Here is a 23,680-nt window from a genome sequence, read left to right on the forward strand (position 1 = left end):
CATACCTATTTCGATGATACAGCAGAACCTGAATTCCATCCCTTTATTCTTTGTAATATTTATTGCTGTATAACTGGTATACTGTAAAATACCTTACAGCTTGATGAGATTTTTTGCGTGTATATACTTGCAAAACCACCACCCAAATCAAGGTATAGGCCACTTCCATCATGCTAGGACACCCCCAACCCTTCTCAGTTATACCTATACCCCGACTCCTAGAGGTAACCATTATTCTGATTTCTACCATCATAGGTTAATTCTGGCTATTCTTAAACTTCATATAAATGGAACCTAACAGTATGTACTCTTTTGTGGCGGCCTTCTTTTGTTGAACATAATGCCTGTGAGATTATAATTATATTCTTAATTCAAATTCCATGATCACTAACCAATAATAGCATTCCAAAGAATTCCTACCCAGAGAAGTTCTGACAACGTGGTTAGGACACCAAAGGGGGCACTCACTTCATGGTTGATGATTCCAGACATGCACTGATTCAGGCCCAGTTTGTTGAACTCATTGAGTCCACAGGCCAGCACTTTGCCTGACTGGGTCAGCAGAAATGTCCCATCACAGCCACACTGAACTGAGACAATAATCAAGGCCTTGGGAACATCCACCTGCAAGAAAAAAAATCAGAATAAAAATCCTAAATATATAACTAGTATTGGGGGGGGGGAAAAACCCTCAAATACTTTCAAAAGGGACATGCTGCATTCAGCAGAAAGGCTACAGAGAAGTAAAGGTTGCTCTACTCTCTTCAGATTTGCCCAGAGCTTAGAGGCTACTGTTTTCAACAAAGAACTTGAGTTTTAAAATGTAAAGTCAGAGAAGGCAGTTCCAGGCCAACTAAACAGAGAGTCCCTGCTGAAGTTTGTTTTAGCAACAGGTCTTACTTCAGGAGATTTCTCAGAACAAGTGGGAAAGGAAAAGCTTCAATTCATTGCTGATTTTGTCCTCTGAGACAGAAGGCTCCATGAACGTTATAGAACAAACTCAGTAGCCCTGTGCGGTTCCACTCCGGTCATTTTATAAGTGAGGTAACTGAGTACTGAGAGAACAGCCAGGACTTCCATGTGCTCACATCCCTCCACAGCTAACTAGGCAGGGCTGGAGAATGGTGGGAGGAGACAGATGAAGCAAAGATGGGTATCTGTGAAACCCCAAACCTCAAATGCTCTACCGCAGCTTTTTTGGAAGAGGAATAGCCTTGTATTTATAGTTCCCATAAATACATAATTAAATTTTAAATATGCAAATAAAAATTGTTAACAGTAAACGGCATAGATGATTACACTCAACCTTCTAGCAAGTAAGCCTGTGCCCTAGAGCAGGTGTGAGGCAGAAGATGTGACCATGATCTTCCCTCCGCGGGTTTCAGCTTCTATGAGCCTCTCAAAGTGCCCACTGTTGCAGTGCTGAGAGTAACTAGGTATTATGTTTCATACAACATGACCCCTAAATACAAACAACTACTTTATCTGGTGTTCGACTGAAGAAACGGGAGGGGAAAATAGCTGTGTTGGGTTAAGAGAGAGCATATTGCTTTCCGATCCCTTCTTGAAGAATTTCCCAGGGTATATCTAACTATGGGTGACCTTTTTCACTGTACATGCTGACTTTAGCATTTGTCTCTGAATAAGACATGATTCTACAAGATCCACAGTGGCTGCTTCCTTTTTCTCAACTTTCTATGATTTAGTCAGATGAAAGGACCATATTGCGTTAAATCAGGAATCCTGGATTGTCAGTCTCACAGACAGGAAATATTTCAGAATTAAATTCCTTTACATGAGGAGTCAGGGAAAGAGGATCATATTACTCAAGTCAGTGTGACGAAATAGGCTTTAGGAAGAAGTTGCTTCTGATTTTACCTTTTGTGGTGTGTAATAATCCTCTTCTGAATCCAAACCCAGCCGTCCTGAGTCATACATAAGAAAAATAATTATTAAAATTTAAGGGCCTTCTGCTCAATGCAAATGTTTTTAAGATTCTCTTTTACTGAATTAACACTCTTCAAATAGAGGCAGCACGCTGTGTTTGGATACATATAGGCCTGAAGTCAAGTCGTGCACCTGGGAATAAGTGGACAGAGACAAGGCTACACCTACCATACTCTCCACAGCCCCAAGAATAGACGTCCTTGTTTCGTGTCAAAACCACCACGTGATTATCTCCACAGGAGACCTGCTCCACTGGATTGCTGAGGAAGAAGTTTAGCTGCATGGGTTCTAGCACTTCAGGGCCAGCAACCTTGTCCACCCCCATGCAGCCATAATAATCTGATCCAAAGGCATAGAGCTGACCCTCATCTGTGGAAGGAAGGAAAACGGAACCTATCAAAGAACTGTCTGACTCTGTCCAATCAGAAGGATAGGCGAGGCTGGAATGAAGCCTCCCCAGCCAATGATCTCACATGAGATGAACATATAGAAATCCTAAGGCTAGACCATGCAAATCAAGAGCTGTTTATATTTAGGGTGTCACATGTACTGTTACAATAACAGTAACAGTATCATGTTAAAGGGGCTTAAAATTTTACTGGGGCCTTCTCTATTTCATAGCCAAAAAAAAAAAAAAGAACCAAGAAATCATAAAACAAGTACTGACTAGACCAAATCTAGATTTCAGCTCTTGACTCCTGATTTAGTATTATCCACATCCTGACTGTGTGGTGAGATTCTTTTTTTCCTGGTAAGTTCCTCAGTTGGGACACTCAGCACATTTCTCCTGATTCTACCTCTCCTGTTATCCACCTGCCTTCTCCTTCCTCATCACCCCTAATACTACAGCAGATTGGGCACGTCGTCATTAATGCATACACTTGTGTAGTATCTTTTGGTTCTCTGCATGCTGCCTTTTGTTGTAAAATCCTAACTGAGACTATATCACATTAAGCACATCGCACATTAAATGTATTTCTGTGCTCCTGCTGATGGCTTACCTGTCACACAGACCGTGAAATCATCACCACAGGACACCTGATGGATAGCTTTGCCTTGCAACTTTTCCACATGCTTTGGCTGTCGATAGGAGGCTTTGTCTCCATGGCCCAGCTGACCATGGAGTTTAGTACCCCCTTGCATGTTCTGTGAAATAAAGATATCTTGTGAAGTTTTACATTAACTTTTCATGAAAAATCTAATCTTCAAGATAACTTCTTATGAAGAAAAACAATAATGACAAAATCAGTTAGAAGTTTAGAAATTAGCAAAAAATTGGTAAGGAGATTAAACTTTTCAGTAGTAGGCAGTATAAACCTCTTGCCAACAGGTAAAGAAGATTAAAGTATATCCAGATTGAGACCTACTATGCCTTAAAAAGATACATCCCCAATTTTGTTTTTCTCTTTCAAGTCTAAGGTAAACCATATATTTCATTATGGGTAATGGTGAAAACTTTTTTATAGAGTCTAATTTAAGTACAGCCTCTTAGAAATCCTTATTAGAAGTTTTACAAATTTTGGCCACTGTTTCCTTGAATGGAGCCCTGCTGGTGCTGTGGTTATGCATTTGGCTGTTAACCAAAATGTCAGCAGTTTGAATCCACCGGCTGCTCCTTGGAAACCATATGGGGCAGTTCTACTCTGTCCTATAGGGTTGCTATGATTTGGAATTGACTCAATGACAATAGGTTTGGTTTTTTGTTTGGATTCCCTGAAACATGGAACAGTTGGAAAGAATCTGGCTACATCAAAGAGGCTGTTATACAGCACTGGGAATAGTCCAAATTGATGTTTCAACAATTTTATAAAGATAAGTAATTCTTTCCATTCAGTGACTCCCAAGTCCTTATATAAATGTTTTTTAAGGCAGTAGTTTCACTGCACTTCTGGCAGTCCCCCTCTTCCCCCCAGGTTTATTCTTTAAGGCATAGGGTTTTAGCAAGTAACAGCAAGTCAACATTCTACAACGGAGGCTCAACCATTCTTTCAATCAATAAATAGGTGAGTGTCTGCTCTGTCACACACTGGTGATAAAGCAGTAAGACAAATACAGTCTCCCCCCCCCCCCCCCCCCCCGCCCAGGAAGGTATCTGGAGTGTCTGCTCTGTCACACACTGGTGATAAAGCAGTGAGTAAGACAAATATAGTCCCCTCCCCCACCCCAGGAAGGTATCTGAAACCACTGCACAAAATGAGCTCCCTTAGAGAGAGGAGGAAGGTTGAGAAGAACCAACAGCCTAAGACAAGGTGAGGTAAAGGAATGAGCCTGAAAAGGCATAGCCAAAGAGACAGGAGCAAGGCCAAGAGAACATGCTGTCAAGGAAGCCAAGGGAAGACAAAGCTTCCAGGAGAAAGTGGCCAACTATGTCAAGTGCTGCCCAATGTCAGGCAAGGTATGGATTAAAAAAATATCTGTTTTATTTTAGCAATTTATAAGCCATTTGTTTAAACCAGTTTCAATGGAAGGGCAGGGATGGAAGCTGCACTGTAGGCAAATGAGGACAGAATAGGACATAAGGAAGTAGATAGTAAACACAGGCAACTGGTTCAAGAAGGTGAGAGACAGTGGAATCTAGACGGGAACAAAAGGGTGAGGAAGGTTCCCTTAAGAACCGAGAGCACTGAGTAGGTTTAAAAGCAAACGGAAAGGAGCTAGTACAAAGAAAGAGATGAAGACAGAGAATAGAGGGAAAGCATAGAATTGATGAAGCCAGGTCTCTAAGAGGGCCCAGGGGAGGGGCTAGTTCCAAAAAGAAAGGAAAAAAAAATGAAGAAAATATGGGTGTGGATATAGGGTCACTGGTACCAAACTGAGCGAGTTCATTTTAATGGTGTCCTTTTAACATTAAGTTAAGGAAAAATGTGAGGCCAATTGCTAAAAGGAAGAGGTGAGGGGAGGGTCAGAGGTTGGCAGTGAATGGGATATGTTTACAATAGTTGCGGAGACTAGCAGAAGGCTAAATAGGCAAACGGTAGGGCTCTTTTAAAAAAGAAAAGCATAATGATATTGTATAGAAGAATTAACATAGGTCTGGGACTGTTATTCTAAGACCTGCTTGTGAGGTTAATCCTTGGCTGGCGTCTATGAACTTAGGTTTCAGGAGTGTTCCTACCATTCCCTGGTAAGAGTGACTCACTGTACCTAAACTGTTTGTACAAACAAAATGGTTTACGCTGAACACCTGCTTTCCTTCTGGGAGTCTGGGATGTTGGTATGTGCTAGGTAGGGGTGCCTATGTGATCGGCACCCAATAAAACCTTCAGTATTGAGTGTCTAATGAACATCCTGGCAGGCAACATTTTACACTTGTTGTCACAACTCATTGCTGGAGTAATTAAGAATGTTCTGTGTGACTCCACTGAGAGAAGACTTTTGGAAGCCTGAGCCTGGTTTCCTCTGGACTTTACCTCACGTGCCTTTTCCCTTTGCTAATTTTGCTTTGTATCCTTTCAGTAAGGAACCTGGTGGCACAGTAGTTAAGTGCTCAGCTGCTAACCAAAAGGTTGGCAGTTCGAACCCACCAGCCACTCCACAGGAGAAAGATGTGGCAGTCTATTTTCGTGAAGATTACAGCCTTGGAAAACCCATGGGCAGTTCTACTCTGTCCTGTAGGGTTGCTATGAGTTGGAACAAATTCGACGGCAATAGGTTTGATTTTTTTTTTAAAGTTCTTTCAGTATAATAATAATGGTTCTACGACTATATGCTGAGTTCTCTGAGTTCTCCTGATGAATCATCAAACTTGGGGGTGATCTTGGGGCCCCTGACAAATGTTAATTTAGAAGACTATTCAATGGCAGAAATGCATAGGGGATAACAGTAAGCGAAAAAAACAGATTAAAGAGCAGTATGCCCGATATAATACAATCCCATTTTTATAGAGGAAAATACACACATGCATATACAGAAAAAGACTGGGAACATGTTTATGGCAGTTACGTCTGTGTGGTATCATCATAGGTGATTTTAATTTTCTTTGTGTTTTTTTGTATGTTCCACATTTTTCTTTTTTATAATAAATATGACACTTTTGCAATGAGAAAAAAAAATCGATCGATCAACATACAGAAACACTTTTTGTTAAGGAAAATTCTACTCAAGCCGTCTTCGATCACTGGCAGAGGTCTCAGAGTTTGCCCAACATAGTATATGGTGCTTTATGTGTTTAAAAAACCATTTCACAGACACTGATTGCTCTAAACCTAATGGTAATAGAACAGAGTAGTTAAGTGACTTGTTTGAGATTACCCAGCTGTAAATGGGAGAGTCCAGTCTCCTAAGTCCAAGCCCAGGGCTTCTCTCTCTCTTACTCATTCATTTATTCAAATCATATTTACAGGGGACCTAGTATGCACCAGGAACTAGGGATACATCAGGAACCTAAACAGACAAAATCCCTGCTCTCATAAAAGCTTACATTCCATCATCCCATGCTACTACTCTCATAGCACATGTCCAGCTAACACAAAACTCAGACATCCTGGACCCAGTAAACAATTAGGCTTGTCGCACTGATACAAAGTACTTAGCTCTCACTTACCACCCAGGTGTATAGTTCCTTCTCCACTGTGACCACAGCAAAGTGAGTATTTCCTGCACACACCTGCCGGGCACTACAGCCACTCTTGATGACATCCAGTTTCTGGGGAGTGGATTTTCCACCTCCCCAAACATAGACTTCACTGGTTCTCGATGTTACCACAGCAATGGGTGCTTCGGTCACAGTGCTTGACCTGCCAACAACCCCCAACACAAAGGCATATTTAACATAAAAACCAAATCAGAGAAAAATGTTTCTTATCTCTTCTTTGAGAAAAACTGCCAATTATGGTATGAGAAACTAAATTCTTCCTTGACAACTTATTTCAACCCTCTATCATAGCAGGCTTTGCAATTTCTGTCTCAGGGTTTAATCACAGCTGTCCTGGATCAGATTCCAGTCTGATCCTTACACCTACACTTTTCAACATTCATGATGGTAATGATGTCCATTTTCAGATGAGAATGAAATGATAGCTTTCTTCTTCCCAGAAATTACTATCTAAAATTTAAGCAGATATTGGCTCCTAAAAGGATGCCAGAGGGTACGAGGATCAAACAATGTACAGACCCAAGAAAGACTGCCTAGTGGTAACTTACCAAAAAACCAAACCTGTTACTGTCGAGTCGATTCCGACTAATAGTGACCGTATAGGACAGAGCGGAACTACCCTATAGAGTTTCCAAGGACCACCTGGTGGATTCAAATTGCCAACCTTTTGGTTAGCAGCCATAGCACTTAACTACTATGCCACCAGGGTTTCCAGTGGTAACTTTAAAAACATAGGGTAAATTAATTTTCTGAAGTCTCTTGAGCATTACCTTGGTCTCTTTGTCGGTGCATTAAGTAGTGTGACTCTTTCTTCCATCTCCCTATCAAGAGAAAAGCAAAGATATACGAGTGAAACATAGGTTTCTATATTGCACTGGCATCTCTTAATACAGTTCACAGATTTAATCTTCTTATAAACCAATGCCTCTTATAATATTACAATACTTTTAGGAAAGCAACTTAATTCAATTCAAATAATTACCCTAGGTACCAGGTTTATAGGCCTGGAATCGGGGAATTCATTAGATACAAGGGGGCCAGCAGTTTGGGGCCATTTGCCTTCTATCTCTAAGAAATGCTCCAGAGCCTCAAGACTCTCTGATACACATTTTTAAGTATCTGTTAGATACATCCGTTTAGTCTTCCCACTGACTCCCCAAACCCAATATTTCCGTATCTGGGCTCATTATCTTTCACCCAAGCCAGTTTTTCTTCCTGACTCTCCTATTTCAGTAACTGGCACCTCCATTCTCCCAGTCAACTGGGCTTAAAATCTCTAACCTTAAAATCCTAAAACCTCTGACTCACCCCTCTCTTTTTCTTCATATTCAAATTCTATAGATTCTACCTATACTGTCCCTTCTATACTCATCTCTTCCTTTCCAGTCTCACCATCTTAGTTCTGGTCAGCTCTACTTCTCACCTGGACTGGTAGCATCTCCTAACTGGTCTCACTTACCGAAGTCCTAACCCACTTTAATCAGTCCTATACTGATAGAACACTGTATTAGTACTGTTAAATAGCTCTTCCTTAGGCATACCTCTAATCACATAAACTGTCCTCTCATAAACATCCAATAGCTCTGAATTAAGCACAAATTCCTCAGCTTGACATTCAAGATTCCCTACCTACCTTTCAGGCCTTCCTTCCCTCTACTTACACCCCGTGTTCTAGCCCACAGTTCTCATTCAGCTTAAGTCACTTATATCTGAACTCCCAGGGTGGTGCCCAGACACGGGTATTTTTTGAAAGCTCTGGAGGTGTTGTTATTGATAGCCTCAGATCTAGAACCATTGGTCTAGTCAAATAGGACTTTGTGTTTCCAGTATGTTTTTCACAGCTTCCTATGTCTGTGTTTTTGCTTATGCTATTTTCTGTCTGGAAAATTCTCTCTTATGTACCATTTCAAATCTCACGTCTTACAGAAAGCCTCTAATTCCTCTAAGCAGATGCTAGCACTCCCTCCCCCCTTTAAACCTTGATAGCATCTGTGTTTAACTCCTTTATAGAACCATCGCAATCCTCCTTGTAACTCAGAGATGTACATAACATATTCTTCCTACTGCTATTAAATTAAAAACTGGAGGATATTCCCTAGAACGATGTCTTGCACACAGGAGGTATGCAAATATTTATTGACTACGACTACATTTTATCTCCATTCTGAAAGTATTCTATGTAGCTCAGAAGGAATTCTAGCTTATCAAGTAAGTGCCCCCCACCCCTCCCCCCCCGCTCCCGTCTCCATCACTTCCTACCTCCCCCTTTCTATCTTAAAAACAAAATAGGAATTCTGGAAGATGGTGGGATAAAAAGCCATTGTCTTGACTCTCTTCCACAAATACAACAAGGAAAAGGTGCTTTGAGGGACTCTGAACTGGTGAGTATAGGAAAGCACAGGGAACGGTAGACAGGCAAGAATCAACAAATCAACAATGAGTCCATACAGTAGGAAAATCGCTTCTTCCACTGTCCCTGTGTCTCCCCCAGCCACGCAGGCTGCCAGCTGCTGTGAACTGGGGCAGTGACCCCCAGAAAAAGCCTGCTTCCCTAACCACCACAGCCCCTGCCTGTACAAAGAGAAATGACTTCAAGCTTCTGCCCTAAAATCAACAAAGTAGAGCTCACCAGGCGTCCATCTAGAGTGTGCCAGCACCTCCGCCACCTGGACACTGTCAGCTTCAAGCCTACTGCAAACTGCTACGGAAACCCCGTGCAGTGGAGTCTGTTCCCATAGTAAACAATCTACCGGTCTTCCTGCACATCCCATTGCTCAGGCCTCTGAAACCAACAGGACGGCCTTTCGGGGGAGTCAGTTCAGGTCTGTCTGCTCCCCCTTTCGGTTAGCACTGAGGACTGCTGACTGAGGGTACTGTGTGCTAAGAAGCAGGCATCTTTAGCAGAAGCTACACCTACAGCCAACATACTACAGGGAGGGCTCTGATAGCAACAAGGCAGACCTCCCTGGAGGTCCGTTTGGAGCGTAACAGCCCCTCCCCCACCTCGACACTGTCACCCGCAAGCCTGCTGTGAACTGTGACAGTAGGACCCTGTAGGGAGTCTGCTCCCATAGTCAGCATTCTACCTGCCTCCCCGTACACCCCAAAGCTCTGGCCTCTGAAACCAACAGAACAAACTTCCCTCAAGTTTGGTATGGAGGACTACTGACTGAGGCTCCGTTGTGTTAGGAACCAGGAGTCTTCAGTGGAGGCTACATTCACAACTCCATGGGAATCTGACCAGAGCATGACACCCTTTCCCCCACCTGGTAACTGCTGGTTGCCAGGCTGTTGCAAACTGCTACAGATGATCCCTGCAGTGGAGTCTGCTCCCACAGTCAGCACTCTACATGCCTCCCTGTGCACCCCATAGCTCAGGCCTCTGAAGCTAACAAGACAGACCTCCCTGGGGATCAGTTTGGGTCTGTCTGCTCCCCCTTACAGTTTGGGCTAAGGACTCCTGACTGAGAGTGGAGGCTACACCCACAGCCAACATACTACGGACAGTCTCTGACAGCAACAAGGTAGACCTCCCAGTGGGGTCAGTTCAGAGTGTGACTACCCTCCCCAACCAGTAACTGTTACCCACTGGACTGACACAAACTCCTACAGATGGTTCCCTGCAGTGGAGTCAAGAGGTGGTTCACCTAAGTGGAGACTGCTCCCCCAACCACCACAGGGCCACTGGGGCTCTGAAGCCAGCAAGACAGATCTCTCAGAGGTGCATATAGGGAGTGCCAGCCCCTCCTTCTCCCAAAACAGAGGAAAGTCTGCCTGTGCCTTCCCTGAATGCCAGCTCAGGTACAAGCAGCCTCTGCAGAGCAGGGAAGGAAACTTCGTGTAAAACCAGAGGGCAACGCTTGGCCCCAAATGGTGCTTGCTGGGTATGGGTTTTCTGACTAAAAACGTGATTGCAGAAACAGATAATGCAAGGGAGTAACAGAGAGAGGGGACTGTGCCCTCTGGTGGACAGACTGATTACTACATGATATCTCGCCTGAGTGGTGGTGCTTGCTGGTGGACAGACTGGTTACAACGTGTTCTCTAATGTGTTTGGGAGGGATTAAAAGTTGAAAAACAAGATCTGGAACTTTCAAATCCCAATTAAACCAGAGAGGGAGAAGAAGCTATCACAGAGAGGAATAGGAAATACTAAGCAAAGGCAGAAGGCTCTGCCCACCTAAGAGTTTCTTGCAGAAAGTAGTGTGGGCAAAAACACCAAAAACCAGGGAAAACAGAGAGTTAACACCCTCAAAAATGCCAATGCCCCAACAAAAAATCACAGGGCATGCAAAGAATAGAAAGACAACAGCCCATCCAAATGGACATGACAAAGTGAGTGAAAGTGCATCTGGGGTGACCAAATAACGAATAAAAAAGTAAGAATACAACATTAAACATAACTAAAGGCCTAAAGGAAAACATAGACAAAGAGCTAAAAAAAAAAAAAATAAGGAAAACAATGCAAGAACAAAATGAGGATCTAAAAACAGAGATACTGCAGGTGAAAGGGACAACAACTGAAATGAGAAGCGCAATTGGGTCAATTAATCAAGATTTAACAATCATAAATATATATGCACCCAACATTGGGGAACGTAAATATGTAAAGCAAACACTTACAGAACTGAAGGAAGAAATAGATAGTACTACAATAATAGTTGTAATACACCACTTTCAATATGGACAAAACATCTAGAAAGAAGATCAACAAGGAAACAGAGGGCCTGAATGACACTATAAATCAACTAGACTTAACAGACATATATAGAACACTTCAACCCAAAACAGCACAATATACATTCTACTCCAGTGCACATGGATCATTCTCCAGGATAGATCACATTTTAGGTCACAAAGCAATTTAAAAAGACTGAAATCATACAAAGTATTTTCTCTGACCACAACGGAGTGAAGCTAGAAATCAGTAACAGGAAAATATACAAACATATGAAAGTTAAACAACACACTATTAAACTACCAATGGGTCAAGGAAGAAATCACAAATTTCTTAAGAGTCAAATGAAAATGAACATAATGAACTTTTGGGATGCAGCAAAGGCAGAGGGAAACTTGCAGCAATAAATGCCTACATAAAAAAATAAGAAAGATATCAAGTTAACAGCCTAACTCAACAACTCCAGGAACTAGAAAGAGAAGAAGCAAACTAAACCTAAACCTACCAGAAGAAAGGAAATAACAAAGATCAAAGCAGAAATAAAAAATGGAAACAGAAAAACAACAGAATCAATAAAATGAGAAGTTGGTTCTTTGAAAAGATCAATAAAATTGACAAACTTTTTAGCTAGACTGACAAAAGAAAAGATGCAAATAACTAAAATAAAAAATGAAATGGGACATTACGACTGATCCAATGGAAATAGAGAATTACGACAGAATACTATGAACAACTATATGGCAACAAACTGGATTAGCTACATGAAATGGACAAATTCTTAAAAGCACACAACCTACCCAAACTGGCTGAAGAGAAAACAGAAAGTCTTAATAGACCCATAACAAGTGAAGAGATCAAATCAGTGATCAAAAACCTCCCAACAAAAAAAAAAGTCCTGGACCAGATGGCTTCACTGGGGAATTCTACCAAACATTTAGAGAATTGACACCAATCATGCTTAATCCTATTTAAACTCTTCCATAAGATAGAGAAGCAGAGAATACTCCTTAAATCATTCTATAAAGGAAAAATAACCCTGGTACCAAAACCAGACAAAGATACCACAAGAAAAGAAAACTACAGGCCAATGTCTCTTGTGAATATAGGTGCAAAAATCCTCAACGAAATACTAGCAAACAGAATCCAACAGCATATTAAAAGAGTCATACACCGTGACCAAGTGGGATCTATTCTAGGAATGTGAGGATGGTTCAACTTTAGAAAATCAATCAACATAATACACTCCATAGAACAAAGGAAAAGAACCACATGATCACGTCTATGGATGCAGAAAAGGCGTTTGATAAAATCCAACACCTTTTCTTAGATGAAAACCCTAAAGAAGACTGGAATAGAAGGGAAACTCCTCAATATGATTCAGGCATATATGAAAAGCTGACAGCCAACATTATGCTTAATGGAGAAAGACTGAAAGCTTTCCCCTTAAAATTAGGAACAAGACAAGGGTGCCCACTCTTACTACTTCTACTCAGTATTGTATTAGAAATTATAGCCAGAGCAATAGACAAGAAATAAAAAATACCCAGATTGGAAGAGTAAAATTATCCCTATTTGCAGGTGATATGATCCTATATATAGAAAATCCCAAAGAGTCTAAAAGAAAACTTCTAGAGCGAATACAGGAATTTAGCGAAGTTGCAGGGTACAAGGTCAATGAACAAAATCAGCTGAGGTTCTATACACCAGCAATGAGAAATATGAAAGGGAAATTAGGGGAATGATTCCATTTATGATAGCGTCTAAGAGAATAAAGTACCTAGGAGTAAATCTAACCAGGGACATGAAGGACTTATACAAAGAAAATTATAAAACACTGCTGAAAGAGATTAAAAAAGACTTAAATAAATGGAAAGATGTTCCATGATCATAGATTGGAAGACTTAATATTGTTAGGACATGAAGACTACCCAAAGCAATCTACACATTCAACATAATTCCGATCAAAATTCCAACAGCCTTCTTTACAGAAACAGAAAAATCAATCCTCAACTTTATATAGAATGGTGTAACTAAAACAACATTGAAAGAGAAGAACAAAACAGGAGGACTCACACTTCTGATTTTAAAACATACTATACAGCTACAGCAATCAAAACATCCTGGTACTTGTTTAACAATAGACACACAGACCAATGGGATAGAACTGACAGTCCACATCTATGGTAAACTGCTTTTTGACGATGGTGCTAAGTCTATCTGATGGGGAAAGAAGAGTCTCTTCAATAAATAGTGCTGGGAAAACTGGATTTCCACATACAGAAAAATGAAACAGGATCCATGCCTCGTACCATACACGAAAACAAATTCAAAATGGATTAAGGACCTAAATGTGCCAACTAAAGCCATAAAATGTCCTAGAAGAACAAGCAGGGGCAACACTGTCAGGCCCAGCTTTCAACAATGGGTTATCTAATATAATACACCCTCTCCTCACTTATCAACATGGCTTGGTTTCAAAGACCAGGCTGTTATGCAAAATCGGCGTTATGTGAAAATGGAGGACAACCACAGCAGATCACAAAATGGAAGATGGCTACATCACTACATAACTGCCACACCACTGAGAATCATGACCCAGCCAAGTTCACATATAACCTTAATCATCAAAACCAGTGTTACTCTCGCCTCACAACTTGGTGTTTGTTACTGCCAGATGTACATCGTTAATGCACAAAACAGTCAGGTAACAGATATTATCCTAGTGTCGTAAATGTGAAGTGTCAGATAACAAGATAGTCAATAAGTGAGGAAAAGGTGTAACAAAAGCCTAAACAGCAAAAGATAAAATAAATAAATGAGACCTCATAAAAATTCAAAAGTTTTGTTCATCAAAAGATTTTACCAAAAAAGTGAAAAGACAAGCCACTGAAAGTGAGAATGTCTTCACAAAACACATATCCCACAAGAATCTTATTACCAAAATACGTATAAAGCTCAACAACTTTACAACAAAAAGATAAATAACCTAATCATAAAATGGGCAAAGGACTTGAATAAACATTTCATCAAAGAGGACATTCAAATGGCCACCAAACACATGAAAGATGCTCAGCATCATTAACCATCACAGAGATGCAAATTAAAACCACAATGAGACACCATTTCACTCCCACTAGGATGGCTAAGATTAAAAAAAAAAAAAAACAGAAAATAATAAATGTTGGCTATGCTGTGGGGAAATTGGAACCTTTATCCGTTGCTGGTGGGAATGCAATATGGTACAGCTGTTATGGAAAACAGTGCTGCGGGTCCTCAGAAAACCAAAAACATATGATTCAGCAATTCTACCCCAGGTATATATTCAAAATACTTGAAAGAAGAGACTGAAAAAGAGACTTGTACATCAACGTTCACTGCAGCACTATTCACAACAGCCAAAAGGTAGAAACAACCTGAATGCCCATCAACAGATGAATGGATAAACTAAATGTGGCACGTACATACAATGGAATACTACACATCCAATAGGAGAAATGAAGTCTCGATACATGCTACAATATGGATGCAGCTTGAAGGCATTATGCTGAGTAAAATAAGCCAACCACGAAAGGACAAATATCGTATGACTTCACTTATATAAAAACACAAGAAAAGGCAAATGTATACCCAAAAAAACCCACTGCCATCCCAGTTTATTAGTGGTTAACTGAGGTGAGAGGGAGGGGGAAAAGGGGAGTTATCGGTGATGGAAAAATCAGGTTGATTAGCGGCAAGGTTACAGAGCCAATTGTTGCTAAGTGCTTTCTGTAAGTTGTGCACCTCTAAAAAGCTGAAGTGGCAAAAGCTGTGTGATAGGTACATTTACAGTGATGAAAAAAAAAAAAGAGTAGTTGCTAAGGCTGCTTATGTACAACCAAATACCTCATGGAATTTGGTTCCTTGATTTGGAGGTTTAAGGTCATGGTTTCAGGGAACATCCCAGTTAACTGGCCTAATAACGTGTTTAGTGCTTCTGTTCTACTTTCCAGTTCATTGTGTAGTGCCTGGCATCTTAAAAGCTTGCAACTGACCATCCAGGCACAACAACTGGATTCTATTCACCTGGAGCAACAGAGGAGGAAGGAGAGCCAGGAAAAGGGGGATACAGAATGTGTGGCTAATTGCCTCCATGAACAACTGCCTCCTTTGCTATGAGACCAGCAGAGCTGGATGGTGCTCAGATACCATTACAGAATATTTTGATCAAAGATTCCATAGAAGAATTCTGATCAAAACGGGGAAAATGCAGAACAGAATGTCAAATTCCCACAGACTCCAGATTTTCTAGAGCCATGAGGGGGTGGACAAACCCCTGAAACAACTGCCCTGAGATAATCTTTATACCTTAAACCAAAAAATATTCCCTGAAGTCATCTTAAAACCAAACAACTGTTTAGCTGAACTAGTAAAAAAGGTCTACCTTGAGCATTACACTCTTTTTAAGATCTATCTATATGGGATCAAACTGACATCAGCAACTCAAAACATTAGATAGGAACCTTAGGGGTCAGTGAGTTTATGTGAATTAGGGAGGAACAACTCAGAAAAAGAGGGTAAGAATGGTTGCACAACTTGTCACTATGCCAATTCTTTTTACATGTTGCTGTAAAAAAAAAAAAATTACCATATCATGCTTATGAAAATACCTTGTGTGGGGAGGGTGTGGTTGGCAAACAAAGGTAGAGGGTGCACATTCTTTGCATAAAATACAGTAACCAATGCCACTAAGTTGTACATGAAGAAACTTTTATACTTGTATATGTTTTGCTGTGTATATTCTCAACAACAACAAAATAATTAAAATTTAGGAAAAAAAATGAAGAAAGGCTGAATATCAGGTGATAATAGAGGGTAAGGGGAGAGTGACAAATTTCCTTACACACACACACACACACAAAACTCTTGAATAAATTATCTTACCCACACGCAGACACACGCAAAAAAGTAAAACTGGGAAAACATGAATAAAACTGGTGGATTGTATCAATGTCAGTATCCTGGTTGTGACAGTATACCAGAGTTTTGTAAAATGCTACCACTGGGGGAAAATGCAAAGTGTAGAAAGGATCTCCTTTGTCTTTTTAACAACTGAATGTAAATCTACAATTATCTCAATAAAATTTTCATTAAAAAATTATCAGTGGGAATATTTTGACAAGAGATTAAAACAATGATTACCCTATTGGGAAATAGGCCAGATAAAAACTTTAAATATGCTTAACCAGCCCTAGCGATAATGACAGAACTCAGAAACAAACCTAAGGATGTCTGAATCTGGAGCCTCTTCTCTTAATTACTACACTCTAATGCCTCAAGTTTAGATTAAAACCCACAGATGGGTGAGTACAAGGCTCTTGGGTCTCATGGGTATACATTTAGAACAAAATAGCACAGGCTAAGGACTGAAAGTCAGGAACAACCCTCAAACAATGAGAAAGTAAAGATGCTGGCAGAAAACAGCACTAGAGAAGTCAAGTCAGGAAACACCACCCTTTCTTGGGGTACTCTGATCAGTCCTCTAATAGTCAATGATCTTTACCTCCTGCGTTTCCTGAGAAGGGGGCGATCTAGAAGTTCATCTGCGGTGGGTCTCTGCTCAGGATCCTGAAAAGTAAAATTGGGGTTAGTTTTCATTTAAGGGGAAGGGCACTATGGGATATAAAGAAGGGTTTTACTTCCCCTGAGGAGACTACAGGTTAATTAGCCAAAGACCACCATATATTACTCTTATGCTTCAAAAGACATAATTTCTTATGTCATATTTCATGTTTATCATCTCATTATCACCATTTGTATATGAACGAGACTTTCCCATATACTTTCCTCACTTGTTCAGTTAGGCAGTGGCTCTCCAACTTCAATATAAATATCACATAAGAATCACCTGGATGTTTGTTACAAATGCAGTTTTCTGGGCTTCATCCACAGAGATTCTGATCCAGTTGGTCTGGGATCAAGCCCAGGAATCCGCATTTTAAACTTGTATACCCCATTCCTATCCCTTGGTGATTCTGATGCCTATGGTTTATGGGCCATACTTTGAATAATACTGACCTAGAGCTACACAGCAAGGCAACTGTGAGATAATAGAACTATATACATTCTACATATTAAAAACCAAAACCAAACCCACTGCCGTCAAGTTGATTCCGACTCATAGCGACCCTGTAAGACAGAGTAGAACTGTCCCATAGAGTTTCCAAGGAGCGCCTGGCAGATTTGAACTGCCAACTTCTTGGTTAACAGCTATAGCACTTAACCACTACACCACCAGGGTTTCCATTCTATATTTGGAACTCTAAATTACCTGAGTTTAATTTTATAAAATCAATTCACAGAAATTAATCTTGATCATAAAAAATGGAACATACCACCTGGAGCAAGGAAGAATGAAGAACACCAAAGACACAAGGTAACTATGAGCCTAACAGACAGAAAGGACCACATGAACCAGAGACTACATCAGCCTGAGACCAGAAGAACTAGATGGTGCCTGGCCACAACTGATGACTGCCCTGACAGGGAACACAACAGTGAACCCCTGAGGGAGCAGGAGAGCAGTGAGATGCAGGCCCCAAATTCTTGTAAAAAGACCAGGCTTAATGGTCAGACTGTGACTAGAAGGACCCCAGAGGTCATGGTCCCTAGACCTTCTGTTGGCCCAAGACAGGAATCATTCCTGGGGCCAGCTCTTCAGACAGGGATTGGACTGGAATATGGGATGGAAAATGATACTGGTGAAGAATGGGCTTCCTGGATCAAGTGGACACATGACACTGTGTTGGCATCTCCTCTCTGGAGAGGGCAGAGGGGGTCAGAAGCTGCCCGAATGGACACGAGAGTGTGTGGAGGGAGGGAGTGTGCTGTCTCATTAGGCGCTGAGCGATAAGGAGTGTATAGCAAGGTGTGTATAAATTTTTGTATGAGATACTGAAAAAAAAAAAAAAAGCACAATTTAGATGGCAAAACCATTTCACAAATTAATACTTACAAAGAAGAATAAGGGAAGAATTTGCTAGCTGACACATATAACTATCATGAATTACCAGCGCCTTATTCTTAAGGATACGGCCACAAATACATCCTATCCTGAGGAAGTAGATGTGGTTTTGTGCAGGTTCATCTATGCTATACCCTAAACACTAAGGTTGGAAGGAAGAACGCTAAACTAAAATCAATATATAAGTCTCACCTACCTGGTCAAGGCACGCATGGACCATTTGGATCAGTTCCAAAGAATACTGGCTAGAATCAACTTCCATGGCCCGGATTCCTTGCACAATCTTCACACACAGGTTGAGCGGATTCTACAAGAAAATGTTGACTGCACTATTCCCAGTTACATAAAGACGACTTTATAATCTATCGGTTTGGACTCTGAAATGTCTGTGATCATTATTTAAAGTGGCAATAGTTCTGTATTAGGTCTGATTTCTTTCATGACTATTATTATGCATCATCAAGAAATGGTTAGGGAGGCAGTGCTGTTATCAGACAAAAAGAAGCCAACCGGCCAACATGGAGGTTAAAACCATGACTGTGTGGCCAACAGCATAATAAACTAAAACCAAACCTGTTGCCATTGAGTTGATTCCAACTCACAGTGACCCTACAGGACAGAGTGGAACTGCCCCACAGGGTTTCCAAGGAGCGGCTGGTGGATTTGAACTGCCAACATTTTGATTAGCAGCCAAAAGCTTAACCACTGCACCATCAGGGCTCCAACAGCATAATGCTCAGGGTATATTATAAGCTGACCCTTCAACTGAACCCCAGGAAAAAAGAAGGCAAGGTTAGCCATGCTTCTTGGCTTTAAGCACCTCCCTTGCTTCGTAATTTATATATCCTAATAATGGCTGTACAGGCTACACTCTGCTGCAACAGACAAGGCAGGGAATAATGATGATGATAAGAATACCACTACCACCATTAGATATCAGGCAGGCATGTTACATATATCATCCTTTCTAATCCTTGCAAACACCATGCAAGGAGGGTATTATCATCACCAATTTGTAGGTTGAGTAAAAAGAGGTTCATTTTCTTTCTACTATATTATTTAAGGAAATTAAATAACATACCAGGATAAATATCAGGATTTAAATATCAGGTTTCATGAAAGGCAAATGAATTTCCATTATCTTACATTTTCATTTTTCATATACATTTTTTCAGAACATCTCTGTGACGGGGATATGTATTATTTCCATCTTATACATAATGAAACAGAAGATCAAACAGATGAAGTGACTTGCCTAAGCTCTCACACCTGGTTTGTAGAGGAGATTGGATGTGAAACCTCTTTTATTACTTAAAGTGTGGTTCATGGATCGGCAGCATCAGCATCACCTGAGAGCTGTCAGAAATGCAGGCTATCAGGCCCCACCCCAAACCTACTCATACAGAAGCTGCACTTTAACAAGATCCCAGGTGATTTTTGTATCCAAATTAAAGTTTGAGAAGCACTGCTTTACATGAAGTTTATACTTAAATAAAAAAAAAAAAAAAGAACAAAGACTTATAGGAATTCGTTGTCCATAAAATAACGACAATCTTGAACGAGTACATAATTTTTCATAAAAAAAGACCAAAGCACTTAACAGTCTCATATAACTTGCCTTAAAAAATCTGAAAACTTGTTGCCACTGAGTCGATTCCAACTCATAGCGATCCTGGAGGACAGAGTAGAACTGCCCCACAGAGTTTCCAAGGAGCGCCTGGTGGATTCGAACTGCTGATCTTCTGGTTAGCAGGTGTAGCACTTAACCACTATGCCACCAGGGTTTCTGATTTAATTTAGCTTAAAAAAAAAAACGATGTAGCTCAAGAGTAAGAAATGAAATGGCTTATCTACACTACAGCATTACAGAGTTGACCCCAGAGCCAGTTTTAAAACTACAGTCAACAAATTCAAGTGCAGTACTCAAACTACTTGATTATGATCATTTTAATGGGGTATTCAAGTCAGAGAGAACTCTGGTCTACAGCAGTTCAAAAATACACTACAAATCCAGTGCCTGAATACAGATTATTTTTGCCTATAGTTAGTTTTTGTTAAAGAAATCAGAAGCTCAGGGATAAATGAAGCTGACTCTCTTTTGCAAGGACAATACATCAACTTACTGTAGCATCAAATGTCCTCTTCAGGGTAAGCAGTTCAAAAATGACACAGCCTACTGCCCAGATATCAGATTTGAAATTATATTTTACTCCTTGGCAGAGCTCTGGAGACATATAATATGGAGTTCCTACAAGCTGAATAACAAAGAAAAAAAATCAAACAATAATTTCTCTTTTGAGGTAACTATATTAACATTTCAACAGCTAAATTAAATTTCTCAGGAACTACTGATAACCATAAAACATTCATCAGTAGAATCCCAAAATAATTTTTACGAGATGATACCAGTGTGGGGAGAAATCTTATTCATATCAAATTCCTTGGGCCAATTATAAACAGACAGTTTCTCTGGTTAAGGCACTGTGGTAATTTGGAGACTCAGTATCTCTTGATTCCGAGATCGCAGAGGCTTTAGGCATTCAAGGCCCACTGAAGACGTCATACAAGATAAGGATATACAGTGAAACCTACAAGAGCCAAAACTCAACTGGACTGCCTTATTTTTCCAGGTCTCACGAGTTTTTTGCTTTTGACAGGATGTAGTCACCACTCTTCTACTGCTCCGTGTTCAGTGGAAAATATTTTAATTTTCCTTCTCTGACAGGTTTCCGCATTGCATAAGTTCCAGCTCCCGCAGGTTTTACCGTACTTAGTAAAAGTTCACCAAAGGGAAAAAAAAACAAAATGGTGGCCGTGGGGGATGGCAATCGAATGAAGGAGTTAAAATTCCTAACAATGCACACAGTACTAAAACTTTTTAAAGGGCTCAATCTGACATTTATTACACTAACATAGCTAGTAGATTTCTTTCAAATTTGAAAGATTATCTGACTTCAGGAATGAGTCTGGAAATAAATGTCCTGAATGGAAGTCCCGCCTCTCCCAAGATGGGAGACGCTGAATGCCCTGGCAGTTGTAATGAAACTGATAGCCATCTTTAATCAGCAAAGAAAATACATTTTCAGATGGCTGATATGGCATTTAAAAATTTTTATATCACTCCTTCCTCGCAATTAACTGGCTATAATAATAGTCAAGTCTTGCTTTTATTCAGATTGTTTTTGATAAGAAAAACCCATAGAAGGACATGACTTCTTCCTTAGAAGCTCAGTTTGGCCACCATCATCCAAACAGACAGAGTCCTTGAAGCAGACTCCCAACCCTGGTTTGTTAACATCGTTAGAGTCTCTAAATTGCTTGCAGGCGTATCTTGCCATTATCAAAACACATCATCAGGGCAGATTTATTAACTGAGACCTTCAAGTTCTTTTAAGGATAGAACATCGTGAAGCCAGAAGAGTAATAATTGGGTTTTATAATTCCTAAAAAGATGAGATCGCTGTCTTAAAGATCAACTTATATCTACTCTCTATCAACAGTGTTTCTCAAGATCAGGCAAAAAGGGACCCCTGCAGTTCAGACTATATATGATATTAAATAACAGACTGTTCTCTGGGCATCAGTCTTTATTTGTAATACAAGACCTTCTCTCTGAACCAGAAACATGCAAAGAAAACACAGCAAGAGATGCTCAACACCCTGAGCTCAAATGGTAAGTAAGAGATAAAGAGAGATCTACTAAAGCGTGTAGGCTAGAAAACATTCTGTTGCTTTTATAAAAGCTTCCAAGTCATCTAGGAAAGACCTATGATGGCAGAGCTGTAATGTGGACAATGACAATAGAAAGAATAGCTGAGCACATAAATGCCTGCTAGTGAGCTCAGGAAAAAAACTTCTGAAGACTTGTTTTATAAATATGGAGAACCTGCAAGAAAACTGAGAAAAATTTCCAAGATTTAGAGGGAATAGTTATATTCCACAGTGATGAAAAGGAAAAAGGGAAAAAAAAATTAAGACAAGGGCAATGCATACTCACTGTCTCAGCCATGGAATACTCAGAATTAAGCTTCTTTGCTAGGCCATAATCTCCAAGTTTTATCAGGTTTGCCTTGGTCAGAAAAATATTTAATGTCTTTATATCTCTGAAAAAGAGGTGCAGCATATTAAGCCCATACAGTCAATTGTTTTATCTAATCCCGAACACCATGCAGGATTATTATAGAATAAAAATGAGTGTGTCACCATTGCTCAGATTCTCTTATGGGATCCCAAGCGTCCCAGCCAGTGGTCATCACTTTCACACGTACTTGAACACTGAAAAAGGGACTTAGGAGAAGGTGGACAGAGAATTCTTCTCTAGTGCTTCATAGCACAGGAATGTTTCCCATACCACTAAAGCCATTAGGAAAAGGTGAGAGGGTCATACAAGGAAAATGGTGTTCCAGGTAACCATAACTCCTCTGAGGTACACTGCCTCTTCAACTACCACTTCTGCATTGGATGAGTCGCTATCAAGGCAATTTTAACACTTGGTTGTTTGTCAAAGTTTCAAATAATCTGTTAAAGCAAAAGAAGAGGACACAGTCCCAGCAGCAACATCACTAGGCTGTTTAGATCATGTAAATAAAGTCGCTAGCATTTTTTCTAAAGATTGACTGTACATAACATACATAACATAAAATAAATTATGCCTGGTTCACACTCTGGCTGCCTTTATTGAAAGATGTGAATAAACCACAGCAAGAAATTCAGTTACTTTTGAAATGAAAATAATATGTATCAGAGGCCATTCAACAGCTATCTAGTTTTATATGCTAACTAAATGAACAAACCAACAAAAAAAAGACACACTAGTGTATTATAATTGATCTCTAGCAATGGTCAATGTCTCACTTAAGATGGGTATCACAATATGGGAATGTTCTTATGATGGCCTCTCCTAAGACTACAAGTGAATGTTTTTGTTTTTTTTCTCCATAAAGATCTGTTAAAATTGTAAATTAATTGTGCAAAATAAATACTTTTTATTTAAAAGAACATAATCACAAAAGAAAAATAATAGTCAATTATTGCTCAGAAAAAAACATTTATTGTGATTTCCAACCAACCTAATCCTACTTCTAGTAGTGACTTCTAGGCTTTGTTGATGAATTGACATTAAAAGAAATGACTAAGAGGTACTCAGCAATTGAGGAGATTCTTCCTAGATGTCAAACATGATTCAACCTCAGGAAGTGAAGATAACACTCCTCATTACTCACTCTTTCCTTTTTAATTATACAAAAAGAAAAGCCTTCACTGTTAAACAAGAAGATGGAAGTGCCAGGATGGGGGTTGGACTGGTGGGGAGGAACTGACCCCATAATTTTCCTTCACTCATTACCTATGAAGGATTCCAGCTTTATGAATACAGCTCACTGCTGAAACAATCTGAAATAGGTACCACACCACCATCTGCAGAAACAAAATAAATTATATTTGGAATTGGAAATAAAAAACT

At 40.1% G+C, this 23,680-nt stretch overlaps 1 protein-coding gene across 3 annotated transcripts in view; it reads right to left on the bottom strand.

Moving 5' to 3' along the window:
- The window catches only part of NEK9 (NIMA related kinase 9), a 50,254-nt gene that overhangs the window by 20,969 nt on the left and 5,605 nt on the right, over nucleotides 1–23,680 (bottom strand). For all 3 annotated transcript variants that reach the window (XM_023546371.2, XM_003408779.4, XM_064292759.1), the window contains exons 4-14: nucleotides 23,564–23,634; nucleotides 22,217–22,322; nucleotides 20,343–20,474; nucleotides 18,416–18,526; nucleotides 16,759–16,823; nucleotides 7,312–7,362; nucleotides 6,491–6,683; nucleotides 2,949–3,093; nucleotides 2,116–2,316; nucleotides 1,879–1,925; nucleotides 469–624 (exon numbers count right to left, since the gene is read on the bottom strand). In XM_023546371.2, coding sequence (XP_023402139.1) covers nucleotides 469–624; nucleotides 1,879–1,925; nucleotides 2,116–2,316; nucleotides 2,949–3,093; nucleotides 6,491–6,683; nucleotides 7,312–7,362; nucleotides 16,759–16,823; nucleotides 18,416–18,526; nucleotides 20,343–20,474; nucleotides 22,217–22,322; nucleotides 23,564–23,634 — 1,278 coding nt within the window. The remainder of the gene's footprint in view (nucleotides 1–468; nucleotides 625–1,878; nucleotides 1,926–2,115; nucleotides 2,317–2,948; nucleotides 3,094–6,490; nucleotides 6,684–7,311; nucleotides 7,363–16,758; nucleotides 16,824–18,415; nucleotides 18,527–20,342; nucleotides 20,475–22,216; nucleotides 22,323–23,563; nucleotides 23,635–23,680) is intronic.

Source organism: Loxodonta africana, chromosome 10 (assembly GCF_030014295.1).
Source record: "Loxodonta africana isolate mLoxAfr1 chromosome 10, mLoxAfr1.hap2, whole genome shotgun sequence".
Classification (NCBI taxonomy): domain Eukaryota; kingdom Metazoa; phylum Chordata; class Mammalia; order Proboscidea; family Elephantidae; genus Loxodonta; species Loxodonta africana.